Consider the following 14,455-nt stretch of genomic DNA (forward strand, 5'->3'; position numbering starts at 1 on the left):
TCAGAAGCAGTGTCGCAAGACACAGCACATCCAGAGCAAGGCTGCTTCATTAAATCAGTGACCCCCCCCCCTCTCCGTCCCCCCATGCATAAAAGGAGAAGACGGGGAGAAATCCCTTCGGGCTGCGTCAAAATTTGCTCACACATACCTCACCCCCCATCCCCCAACCCATTACCCTTGCATTTACCTCTCACACCACCCATGAGAAATTGAAAAGCCAGGATGACATAACACATCCCTGACGAAGTCCCACCTTTACCTCAAACCACTCATTCTTTCCATTTCTAATCCTATTACAAGCTATACTACTCTCGTAAAAACTCTTGACTGCTCTAAAGAGCTTTTGTCCTATTCCATATATCTGCAATACCTCCCACAGTGCAAAACATCCTTACCTTTTTTCCCATAGCTTTCTCACATACGTCTTACCACAAAAATCTGATCTATGCAACCCTAACCTGCCCTAAACCCACACTGTTCCTCTCCTAATCCTCTCAGTCAAGACCCTCCCATAACCCTTCCCATAACACTACACGCTCTCACGCAGCAATAATCACAACAACAGATAATCTACCCTCAAACAGACAACAAGCAAACGCACTCGTACGTCATTTTGCACAGACGAGCCATCTTACATCTCACCCTGACGACCGACGCACCATTCGACGTAAGAAAGACTTCCCCACAGACTCAGACTATACACCCTTCATAGACAGTCAGACAAAACTCATAATGCATAATCTCAAGCACTCATCTGCCTGTGGCCCTGATAACATAAGCAACATCCACCTAAAACACATTGGACCACAAGGTATACACGCACTCACAAACATTGCAAACTACAGCTATTCACACAACACTATACCCGACATCTGGAAGCATGGTAAAATAATCACCATTCCAAAACCGAACAAAGACCCAACAATCCCAACATCGCACCGCCCAATCACACTTCTCTGCACCCCCTCTAAAGTCATTGAACGCCTAATACTTAAACTTGTCACACCATATATTCCCCTTGCTGACTCACAACACGGTTTTAGGCCACTACACTCCACAAACACTCTTCTGACAAACCTCACACAAAGAATTTTAGATGGCATCAATTCAGATAGGCCCCACCACAGAACACTTCTTATAACATTGGACATTAGTAAAGCTTTTGATGCTATCCCCCGCCACAACCTAACAAATAAAATATATAACACAGACATGCACAATAACACCAAAAGATGGCTGGCCAATTATCTGGCAGGCAGGAATGCTCATGTGTCATATAATGGCCAATCATCGCACATCAGAAACATTAAGAACGGAGTACCACAGGGCTCAGTTCTATCCCCCACATTATTTAATCTATACATGCATGACTTACCCACACCAGACACCTCAGAAATACAAATCTCTTCCTACGCAGATGACATAACAATCACATGCACACATCGTAACACAGACAAAGCTGCAGAAATAATCCAGCCTTACCTTGACACACAACACATGGTTCATCACAAACAGACTCAAAATAGCTCCAACCAAATCTACAGCAACACTTCTCACCAACTGGACAAAAGAACACAAATACATACCTCATCTCTACATCAACAACACTCTAATACCACACACAACACACCGAAAATTCTTGGTGTAACATACGATACATCCATGTCTTTCAAACAACACCTCACAAACATAAAAAACAAATGCACACCTAGACTTAACGCACTTAAGTCAATCACTGGAACAACATTTGGACAAAACAAAGAAACTAATATAACAATATACAAACAATGCATACGCTCAGTGATGAATTATGCGAGTCCTGCATGGGCTCCTAATCTCAGTGAGACACACCACAACACCCTTCAAATCATACAAAACAAAGCCCTAAAAACAATTACAGGCTGCACAAATACAACACCTACAGACCATTTACACCATGAAACAAAAGTCCTCAAAGTCAAGGACCACCTCGACATGAGAGGCACACAAACACTTGCTGCAGCCACCACAAACACATCACACCCGCTACACTACATAGCAGAACACCCACACACACCAAGAAACATTAAAACTACACCCAAAGACCTTTATTACGCACAGATACTCTCTTCTCTTCCTCCACAACCACCAAATACCAGCCTCCGGAAACATATTCATAATCATATCACTCACCGCTCCATTAACACACTGAAAGACAACACACTGCTGCATGCCAGACCCCCTGATATCCACCCTTCTGAATCCTCTCTCCCACGAAAGGACAGAGTCCACTTGGCCAGACTGCGATGCGGTCACCACCCAGCACTTCTAAGCTACCAGAAGAGGCTGGACGACCGTGTTGTGAACAGCTGCCCAGGATGTAACACTTCACCCCATACCATACAACACATAATGGAAGACTGCATTATACACAATCATGCACGCAAACAACACAACATACACTCTATAAAGGATTTGTGGGAAAACCCAGTTTCGGCTGTGGCCTTCCTTGGGGAGACGGGACTGCTCGGACAGACAGTCTAGGGAACGACAACAACAACAACAACCCTTCCCAACTACATTTAAGCTGACCCCTCTTAAACTACTACACTCACACTTGTCCCCTTTCCCCTTGTAAAGTGGAACTATACAGGCACTCCTCCAGTCCTCTTGTACTCTACCCTCTCTTAAACATTAAATAACCTCACCAGCCAGAAAACAGTGGGTCACCATAAATGGAATAAAATCTAGGTGGGGCAATGTTACTAGCGGGGTCCCCCAGGGCTCGGTTTTGGGTCCCTTGTTCATTATGTACATAAACAACTTAGACAATGGGATAAATAGTGATGTTAGTAAGTTTGCGGATGACACTAAAATAGGACGCCTAATTAGGTCAGGAGATGCCGCCCAGATTCTGCTGGATGATCTTAATAAATGTTAACATGGTCAGTGAAATGGCAAATTAACTTCAACATCTCTAAGTGTAGCGTGTTAAACATAGGGCTACACAACCCCGAAAATTGATACAACTTAGATAACACATTTTTAGAAAAATCTGAGTGCGAGAGGGACTTGGGAGTTCTGGTGAGTCTGGACCTTAAAACCAGGAAGCAGTGGATTAGTGTCAGAAATAAAGCTAACAGAGCATTAGGCTTCATTGCTAGGATGGTAACGAATAGAAGTGCAGAGGTAATTATTAAACTCTAGCGATAGACCCATCCTTGACTATGCGGTACAGTTTTGGTCTCCGTCCTACAGAATGGACATAAATTCACTAGAATCAGTACAGAGAAGAATGACCAAAATGATACATGGACTCAGAAATTTGCCTTACAAAGAGAGGCTTAGGCACCTAAACTTACACTCTCTGGAAAGACGCAGAGTACGGGGTGATCTAATAAAAGTGTTCAAGTGGATCAAAGGCGTGATGCAAACAAGGTCATCATAATAAAACAACAGGGCAGGACTCGCAGTAATGGGTATAAACTGGACAAATTTAGATTTAAGAAGGAAATAGGCAGGAAATAGGCAAGAATTGGTTTACTAATAGGGTGGTCGATGAATGGAATAAACTTAGTAACCATGTAGTAAGCGCTGAAACTATCAGTTGTTTTAAAAAACGATTAGACAACTCTATGGATGGGGATGACAGGTGGTGATGGATAAGGAGCTGCCTAGTGTAGGCCTTTCTTCCTTGTAGTCTCCTTTGTTCTTATGTTCAGCCAGTCCACCATCACTGTACCTCCTTTTTTTTTTTTTTTTTTTTAGACATTCTGTATGACATCCATCCAACCCATGTGACTCATTCTCATCATCTTAACAACTGCCTTCACTTCATCTTTCCTTATTTCTCCTCCATTTTCCTCACTCACTACAATCCTTTTCTCAGCACTTCCCACTGCAACTATCTTTCCCTCCCTATCCTTCACATCTAGCAACTACCTAAAATACTCTGCCCATCTTCCTCTTACTGCCTTCTCTTCCATTATAATCTCTCTATCTTCACCTTTTACCTTTTCTTCTCTACCTGATTTGCCTCCTCTTCCTCTCTTAATTTCTTTCCAAAACATTTTTTATTACTTTCCAAATTGTCTTTCATACTCTGCCTCCTTTATCTTATGCTTTATTTCTCTTTTCTTTGTACCTCTCATGATTCCCTTGTCCTACAGTATTTTGTAACCATTGGGTGAAAGCTCGCTTCTTCTCTTCTACAACCTTCTTTGCTTCCTCATCTTGCCACTCACTACCCTTCCTTTTATTTCATCCCATCCTCCTTGTTCCTCACACCATCTTTACACACCTTGTGACTCCCTCCTTGAACAATCCCCATTCCTCTCCACTCCTAGTTCTACTCTGTCCTCACTTTCTCCCACTCCTCTCCCAGCTTCTTGTACTTTTCCTTTTCTCCCTCATTTAAGCAGTTTACTTGGAGCACCTCCCTACCCTCTGTCCTTTTCCTTTCTCCATTTATCCTCTCCTCTCAATTTACTTTCCAAAAACTTATCTGATATTCCCCCACTCTCTTCCCATAGAACATGTACATCCTTCACTCTTCCTACTATACTTCAGGTTACCACCCTTCCATCCACCACCCTCTCCCTTGTGTACATATGCTTGACTTTCTTCCTAAACACTGTATTTGCTATAATCACCGCTCTTAGACACATCTCCACCATCTACTCACCACTGATTTTTTCCTAGAACTCCACACTTCCCAACCACTCAATCAATTGGTTCATTTCCTACCCAAGCATTAAGGTCTTGCAATACCACTACATTTATATTTCTAATCCCTCTATGTGTGTGTATGTATATACATATGTACATACATAATATACCAAAGGCTTTTCCCCCTTACATATACATATACACAGTCAGACCTTGCCAAACACGAGTGTTAGGTTTCTTAGACATCGTGCAGGATGAAATTCCTGTTGGACAAATAACAGGTCTTATCGGAAAAAATAGGTCAGGTTCTCAGGCCCTCTCCAAACACTGTTGACATGGCCAAGCAGGCTATTCAAATTGTGCTATCGTGAGTCATGGTGGTGTTTGGCAAATGCTGGGATGTCTTACCTATTTGTGTAAACGTGGGGGATACACCCACTTAAGCTATTGGATGTAGGCATGGTGTTGATATGCCCCTGAAAGGTACCCTCATAGCTTAGTATCAATGCCAAGATCTTTATTAAGTCTTTGGCTAGTAATGCACTTAAGGTGGCATTGTAACTGGTGGTCATTTGTAGTACTTTGTTGTCATGCCTCAGGAGTTTGAACTTGTCCCCATTGAATTGTAGATTATTTTTGTGTTTCTATAGAATTATATCTAGTTTTTCTACAAATTCAAAGATTGTTGAAAATGAACACTTATATATTTCAGGTTGAGAAAAGTGAAGTTGTTGAGGTGTCAGGACCTCAGCAGGCCACATATGCCCAAGTGTGTGCTGCTTCTGTCACATCAGTGCAACAAAAACACCAAGCTCAGCCATCCATTCTTGCATCTCGGTTCACACAAGCTCAAGTTGGGCTTTCAGGAGGTACAGTTACTGAAATTAAAAAACGAGAGATGGATGTGATGTCACCAAGTGATAGTGTATTTCCCAGTATGGCAGCTCCTCGCTTGGATGATGGCATTGTTCCTCAACATAGGCGAGATCCATTTACAATCAGCTCACAGGTTTCTCTAGAATCAAATATGTTCAGTCCACCAATGGATTTAGGAAGCTCTAATGACAACAGCCTTACTCAGGACATTGTACCTAAGGTGTGTATTTCATGAAAATAAATGTTATGTTTAAGACAAATCTTTATACCAAAGGCTTCTTTCTCCTCATAAAAGAAGTATCCAGCCAAGGCTTCAAATCATCCCCTACCCATCCTACTCCCATCTGTCACCTTTTTTTCCTTTTTATCTTGCCTCCACATAGGTGTAGGGTCATCTGTCCCTGCCCATCCTGAGCAATGCAGTAACACGCAGCACATCCATAACTTCATTTACATGATGATCCTCTGTACTTGTCCCCTCATGTGAAGACTAGGAGAGGTTCCCTTGGACCATATCAGTTTATCCTCCATTCATAGCAATTCTGCACTCACATGTATCACAAGACTTTTCCCTTCTGTGCTTAACAGACATTCCTCTTTTACTGGAGGCCCCCTTCACAGCATCCATCCATCCATTTCCTTCTGAGGCCTCCCCTTAATCCATCCACCTCTGTCTTCCACACTCTTTGCTAGTCTTTCCTTGCTCTTTCCATCCTTCCTCTCCTTCCTTTATTTCTCACCTTCCATCCTCGTAATCCCCACCATACTTCTCAAACATTTAAATTTCTCCTCTACAACCACCTTAAATTGCAAGTCTGCCCCACACAGTGTCAGTTATAATCACCCCTTCATATAATCTTCCCTTTGTATCCTTTCCCAAGTACATATTTCTCATGACACTTCAATTCCCCAAGATATTTATTTGCTTCCCTCACTCCATAGATTACCTCTGCCCCCACTTCTCCATATGGCCCTAGATTCCTAAAAGTATCCTCTAACCTCTCATATAAGACTTACCTTTAACTTAATGTCATCCTCTCCTCATTTGCATTTCGTCACCTTGCTTTTACCCACATTTACTTTCAACTTCTTCCTGTCACACATACCTCCAGAAATTCCAATACTGAGAAACCCTCGTCTGACCCAACCACAAGCACATTGTCATCAGCAAACAACAATTGGCTCTCCACTCACTTCCCTACAGTCTCTAACCATCTCCACTCCTCTGCCCATCACCCTCGCATTAACCTCCCATACCATCCTCCTATCCATGTTCACATTGAACAGCTATAGCAACAAAACACAACTCTATTGCAGCCCCACCTTCAACCCCAGCCCACTCACTAGTATGTTTCTCAAACCTAAAACAAGTTCTACTATTATTGTACAAACTCATGACTGCCCTTAACCCCTTCATGACCAGGATGTGACATGTATATTGTGATGACATACAGACCTGTCCACACTGTACATGTGGATGGCCTCCCATCACAAGGGAGTTAGTGAAAGGCATAAATCCACTCCCACCCATTTCATCCCCACATACTCCAATCCTGTTCACCACCCTCCCTTCCTCTTGGCTCTTGGATGATGGGTCATCTCTGCATCTCACCCACTGCCCTGGGTCAGAGGCAATGCAGCAAAACGCAGCATAAATATCATCCAGACACTGAAGTGTAAGGAAATGCTGAGTTGTGAGCTCACCTATCTAGCGGTTTCGTCGCAAATAACAAAGGAAACCTGTTGTTATTGTGCAGGATGGATACACTATGGTACTCGTGACCGGTAAAAAAAATTTTCCAGTTCTTGAATTTGGTATAGATCTGGCAAAATGGAGAAGGATAGTAAAGAGAGAATAACAAATGAACCAATAAAGAGAGGATTTGACGTGAGTATAGTAGAAAGCCCTAGAGGTGTAATACCCAATTGCCATTGTGTAATAGATACTCCTAGAAAAAACCCAAGGTGGGAAAATAATGTCTTTTCAGGATTTCAAAGACACCCAGGTGAAGTAAGTAAAAGTTTAGATATAGACAGAGAAATTAGATATAGTAATGCACTGAGAAATCACAAAATAAATGACTTGATGGAAGAAATCATAGATTTGAAACTGGATTACCGAGCTGTTCACAGGGAATTGATTACATTGCGAAAGAGTGATGAGCAAACGATCAAAGATTTGGCTGACCTAAAGAGTGAAATTGAAATTCTTAAGAGAGGAAACGAGAGAATGAAAAAAAGGATAAAAATAAAAATGATGAACTGAAAAAGGTCAAAACAGTTGCAAGTAGTGACCGGAAAAGTGACAGAGTCAATCAGAGAAACAGACCTCGTTGAAATAAAAAATCAATGGAAACAAGAACAGGAAAATCAAGAAATATCATTTAGAGGAATATTACAAAAGCAGATGGAGGAAAATACAAAAGAAACAGTTATGAAAGTACATACATACATATACCAAGGCTTTTTCCCCCTTTCAAGGGAGGTAGCCAAAAAGAAAAAGACAAAATCATTCCCACCCATTCCATTCCTAAATACACTCCACTCCCCTCCACCCTCCCTCTTATCTTAGCACCTCCTGGATAACGGGTCATCCCTGCACCTTGTCCACTGCCCTGGGTCAGAGGCAGTGTCGCAAGTCACATTACATCCACATCAAGGCCACTTCACTAAATCGGCAAAAAAAAAAAAAAAAAAACTCTCCGTCCCCCCATGCATAAAAGGAGAAGACGGGGAGAAATTCCTTTGGTCTGCATCAAATTTTGCTCACACATACTACCTCATCCCCCCACCCATTCCACCTCATGCATCACATCATCATCCATATACAACCATTCTCCATTCACCCCGTCTTCTGTCCTCTCCCGTCCTTCCTCAACAGACATTCCCCTCTTCCCCAAAGCCCCCTTCACCCCATCCATCCACCTCATCATAGGACGTCCCCTCATGTTCACTCCCTCCACATGAGGGAAAATTGGGTGAGAGATACAGTTGACAAAGGCAAGTGCATTGTGATCCATGTCATCCAAGAAAAGCATGATATGTATCGATACCAGAGAGAAAGGAGAAGGAATTAACTAAAGAAATTCTGAAAGAAATACAGGAGGAAGGTCAGAATCTCGATAAAGAAATTGATGAAATACACAGGATAGGCAAATATTTTAAAGAAAAACATCATAGACCTCTGAAAATAAAACCAAGAACACAAATGATAGCAGAGGAGGTATTATTGAAAGCGGTCAAACTCACAAACTGCGAGAAATTCAAACATATAAGGATACAAAAGGAAATGAGTGATGACGAAAAAGAGAAAGACAAAGCTCTCAGAATTGAAGCCAATGATCAGAATGAGAAGAGAACAGAGACAAAAAAAAAAAACGAGATTTTTTGAAGTGCTGGACTTACTGAAAAAAATTGTACATAAAGAAAATGGAAACTTAAACCAAAAAAGAAAAGAAAATATGAAAATAAAAGTGGCATACACAAATATTGATGGTATGATTTCTGGAATCAACAAACTAAATGACTAGAAACAGAAAAACCTGATATCATGGGCATAGTAGAGACAAAATTGAAAGGACTGATATCAACAAGCATAGTTGGACATGGTCTAACCACTGGGCGAGAAATAGAACAGACAAGCAAGAAGGAGGAGGTGTCATGATATTGACCCAAAAAGGTTTAAATGTGACAAAGACTATTAAAGGCCAAGGCAATGTAGAAGTAATGATTAAAATTGCAAACAAAAATTTATAGCAGAAAATTTGTAGCAGTGTATGTACCACCAAAAACCCATGCGTGGTCGGTCAGTGAACATTCTAAATTACTGGAAGAAACAATGAATGTGCTAAACGAGTTACTGAAAGAGGGTGGAAACATAGTAATCATGAGCGATTTCAATGCAAAAGACATAATTTGGGAAGAAATGACAGTTAAAGGGGGAGATGAACTCTGGAGCAAAATTCTACTGGATATGACCATCGAATACACCATAACGCAATGGGTGAAGGAAAATACTAGATATAGAAACAACAAGGAACCATCGAAACTAGACTTAATATTAACTTCTGAACCAGATATTGTGGACAAAATGGTGTATAAAACACCAATTGGAAAGAGTGACCATATATTAATAGAGTTTGAATTAAAAGAACAGAACAATGTAGATAGGAATGATAAACATAGAGAAGAAAGATTTATGTACAACAGAACAGATTTTGTAAAACTTAAGAAAAAATTCCAAAACACAATCTGGGATAAATTCTCTAAAGGGGAAACAAAGATGGAAGACAAATGGAATATATTCAAAGAAAAGTACAAATAAGGAATTTATAAATATGAAACAAAAAAACATACATACATATACCAAGGCTTTTTCCCCCTTCCAAGGGAGGTAGCCAAAAAGGGAAAGGCATAAAAACACTCCCACCCATTTCATCCCTAAATACACTCCACACCCCTCCCACCCTCCCTCTCATCTGAGCACCTCCTGGATGTTGGTTCAACAAAAGGTGTAGTGAGGCTAGACCCAGGAGAGACAAAGCCTAGAAAAAATGAAAAAAAGATAGAAAAACATCTAAAAGCCAAACATGTAACACTGGAACGAATATGTGAAAGAGGCGATTTGTTGACCATTTTCAGAATTATGAAAGGGATGGAAGTTCTTGATAGAGACAACCTATTAAAGTGGGACAGAAGAGAAACAAGAGGACATGAAAAGAAACTAAAGAAAGACAATTACAGAAGAGACCTGAAAAAAAAAGCTTTCCACATGGAGTGATCGATGCCTGGAACAAACTGAACAGAGAAACGGTAAATGCCAGAACTATACACGATTTTAAGAACAAACTGGATGTGGAGAGAAACTAAAACAGGTCACTACGAGCATAGCTCTCATCCTGTAAAATACCATTAGGTAAAAATACATCCACAGCAAGGATGCTTCATTTAATTGGTGACCCCCCTCTCCATCCCCTCACATATGAGGAATATTTTCCTTGTCAATACTGTTTTGAGCTGCTTAGTGCAACTGGGCAACTATCCCCCAATCCCATATATCTGCATTACCTCTCAAAGTGCCTTCCTGTCTACCATGTCATAAGACTTCTTGAAACCCATAAAGACCCAAAAAACATCACCTATTGCCAAAGCCTTCTCTCAAATCTGCCTTACCACAGAAATTTGATCCTCACCTCTTTTCTAAACCCACACTGTTCCTCATCAGTTATCCCCTCTATTTCTTTCCTAATCCTCTCAATTTATACCCATACATATGCCTTTGTAACTGCAATCAAACAGATCTGTCTTAAACTTGCATTCATATTTCTCCCCATTTCTTTTGTAAAACTGAACTAAACAAGCAGTCCTCTGGCACATTCCCCTCCCTTAGTCACCTGATAAACATCCTCACAAGCCAATCTACTATAGTTATTCTTTCCCTTGTCAGACACTCCACAGGACACCCAGGTAATGCAGGTGCATTACCATCTTTAATAATTTTCAATGATTTTTTTTCCTCATTTTTTCCTGTAGCCCTGACATTTTTCCTTCCCATCACTGTCATTTTCCTAACTTTACCATTTAGTACAAACCCTCCCTGACCTGTCCCACATTCAATACCTCTCTAAATAATTTATCCATCTTCCTCATACCACTTTCACTTACATCTGCATCAGTCCATTTCTGTACCACCATCACATAGGTCAACACCTGTCCATCTGCACCCTTTACAATATCTTTACACGTCTCACCCCCTCCCTCTTAAGTTCCTTCCAAAACATCTTTTATTCTTTTCAAAATTTTCTGTAGTAGTTTCAGAGGGATCAGTTTGTTAAGTAAAGTTGGGAAGGCTTATGGGAGGGTCTTGATTGAGAGGATTAGGAGATGAACAGGGAGTAATTGGTAAGGAATATGTATTATGTCACCTTAGCTGTTCAATTTATACATGGATGGGGTGGTGCAAGAGGTAGTTGGCTGGGGATTGGAGATGGTTAAAGAAAACTGAAAAAAAGTGGGAGATAAACCAATTGTTGTTTGCTGACGACATTGCGCTTGTAGCAGGATCAGAGGAGGGATTGAGGAAGTTAGTGACAGAGTTTGGAAAGGTGTACGAAAGAAGGAAGTTGAAGATAGATGTGGGTAAAAGTAAGGTGATGGGATATACAAGGGGAGAAAGTGGCAGCAGACTGGAAGTGAGTATTAAGGGAGAGAGACTAGAGGAAGTGGATAGTTTTAGATACTTGGATGCAAATGTGGTGGGAAAGGGAGGAATGGAGGTAGAATGTAGAATGAGAGAAGCAAGTAAATGCCTTGGGGGATTAAAAGGTGTAATGAGAAATAGACATTTGGGAATGGATGCTAAGAAGAGATTGTATGGAGTGATTGTGCCAACAGCACTGTATGGGGGCAGAAACATGGAACATAAAAGAGGAGGAGTTTGAATGTGTTTGAGATGAGGTGCCTGAGAAGTATGATAGGGGTTACTAGGCTGGATAGAGTGAGAAACAAGGAGGTGAGGAGGAGAATGGGGGTGGAAAGGGAGTTGGGAGATAGGGTTGATGAAAGAGTATTGGGATGGTTTGGACACATGGAAAGAATGAGTGAAGAAAGATTAGTAAAAGAGGTGTGGAAGGAGTGAATATGAGCGGGCAACCAAGGATGAAATGGATGGATGAGGTAAAAGGGGCATTGGGAAAAAGGGGAATGTCTGTTGAGGAAGGACAGGAAAGGACAGAAGACGGGTGAATGGAGGATGGGTGTGTATGGATGATGCTGTGATGCATGAGTTGGAGTGGGTGGGGGATGGGGGTATGGGAATATGTGTGAAAAATAAATTTACACAGCCTAAAGGGATTTCTCCCAGTCTTCTCCATTTCTGCATTAGAGGACAGAGAGGGGGGATCACTGATTTAATGAAGGAGCCTTGCTGTGGATGTCCTCCGTCTTGCAACACTGCTTCTGATCCAGGGCAGTGGGGAAGATGCAGGGATGACCCATCAGCCAGGAGGAGCCAAGATAAGAGGGAGGGACGGGGATGGAATGAGTGGGAGTGGATTTTTATGCCTTTGTTTTTTGGCTACCTCCCTTGTAAGGGGGGAAAAGCCTTTGGTATATGTATAGGTATGTAAAAAGAATTGTCATAAGACTGCCCTATTTTACATCTGCTCTTCTCTTTGCTTCCCTCATCTTGTTTTAATTTGCTCTTCCTGTACCTCTCAAAGCTTCCCTAGTCCTACCTTTTAACCAATCCACATATGTTTGCTTCACTTCTACTACTGCCTTCAACTTTTCATCCCACTATCCAGTATCCCTCCTATTCCCTCCCATTTTGTTTGCTCCACCTACTGTTTACATATTTTGTCCCTTACTCATTAAAACAAATCCATTTTTCTATTACCACCCCTCTATTCCTCACCACCTCCCTCTCTTCTCTTAGCTTCTGGTATTCCTTCCCTACTCTATCTTATTCAGTTTGTTTCAGCACCTCTCAATCTTACTTTTCCTACACCAGTTTTTATCCACTCCTCCCACCCACCAAAAAAATAAAAAATAAATAAGTAAATAAAATAAATCTGTAAATAAAAATTAAAATACAGTGCTCGACAGGGAAGTACGAATGGTTAGCGAGAATGAGTGATGAGGAGAATGAATGAGTCGTAAATCAATAAACAAAAGCTCACTTTGTACCTCTAATACTTTGATGGGTGGCCTTTACGTGCAATGATCTCACGAAGGTGGTTTGGAATGGAAGTGGCATACTTGGCAAGATGTGCAGGGGTTATACTAGCCCAGGATTGGTGAATGGCTGCCTCGAGCTTGGGCACAGAGCTTGTATCTTTACCCTGCAGGTCTTGTTTAATGTGGTTCCACAGGTTTTCTATTGGGTTTATGTCAGGACTATTGCCTGGTCAGTCTGCTATGTAAGGTATATGACAGTCTTTAAGCCACTGAGTAACACTATGAGCAGTGTGGGCTGGGGCGTGATCTTGTTGAAAGATGTTATCACCTGAGCTATTAAAAGAATCCTCCAGGTGGTCATTTAAGAGTTCATGATAAACATATTGGTTCACTTTTACATTTTTCGGTAGTACAACAAGGCTCCCAAGTCCTCTTCCACTAAAACTTCCCCATACCATGAGAGAATCAGGGTGTTTCATTGTTTGTTGAACGTACCGGGGGTCAAGAGGGTCGGTGTCTTTGGCAGACAGAGGTGGCAAGACATCTGTGTGCAAGTGGGTTGCCATTTTTAAGAAGGAAGGTGGCTGTGACACACCCGGTTACAAACCAAGGAAAAAGTACATCAAAAAGACATCCCCTTGTGCTACTAATGTTATCAAGAGACAGAGCATAATCCATGTGTTACCGCCAGAAAAATACAAGAAAGTAACCCGGGACTCTTTGGGGAGGTTAGTGTGCGAACAGTTAGCCGCCGCATGGGTACAGAAGCCACCGCCTGGTGAAGAAGCCTCTTCTCACTCTTAACCAGAGGTGCCGTAGGGTTGAGTTTTGCAAGAAATATCTTCAGTGGGATGATGAAAAGTGGCTGGATATTCTCTGGACTGATGAGTCCACCTTTACTGTGACTGGCAATAGGAGTGGAAACGTGTATCGGCGTGTGGGTAGCGACCCTCTTGACCCCCAGTACGTTCAACAAACGGTGAAACACCCTGATTCTCTCATGGTATGGGAAAGTTTTAGTGGAAGAGGACTTGGGAGCCTTGTTGTACTACCGAAAAATGTAAAAGTGAACCAATATGTTTATTATGAACTCTTAACCACTTCCATACGGTCGCCTACGTAGGCGGCATGAGGAGCAAGTGGGTATTTGATGATGTCGATGTCGGCATCTTGATTATATTTATTGTAGTCATACCTATGTAACCTCCATTCTCTCTAAACTGGCTTCATCATATTTTCTATGGTTATCAAAATA

The 14,455-nt window shown here is 41.5% G+C and overlaps 1 protein-coding gene across 9 annotated transcripts in view; it reads left to right on the plus strand.

The window, feature by feature from the left end:
• The window catches only part of LOC143034002 (serine/threonine-protein phosphatase 4 regulatory subunit 1-like), a 476,593-nt gene that overhangs the window by 449,465 nt on the left and 12,673 nt on the right, over positions 1–14,455 (plus strand). For all 9 annotated transcript variants that reach the window (XM_076199815.1, XM_076199813.1, XM_076199814.1 and 6 more), the window contains one exon: positions 5,360–5,743. In XM_076199815.1, the coding sequence (XP_076055930.1) occupies positions 5,360–5,743 (384 nt within the window). The remainder of the gene's footprint in view (positions 1–5,359; positions 5,744–14,455) is intronic.

This window comes from Oratosquilla oratoria, chromosome 16, assembly GCF_046742065.1.
Source record: "Oratosquilla oratoria isolate Oo_2021 chromosome 16, ASM4674206v1, whole genome shotgun sequence".
In the NCBI taxonomy this organism is placed as follows: Eukaryota; Metazoa; Arthropoda; class Malacostraca; order Stomatopoda; family Squillidae; genus Oratosquilla; species Oratosquilla oratoria.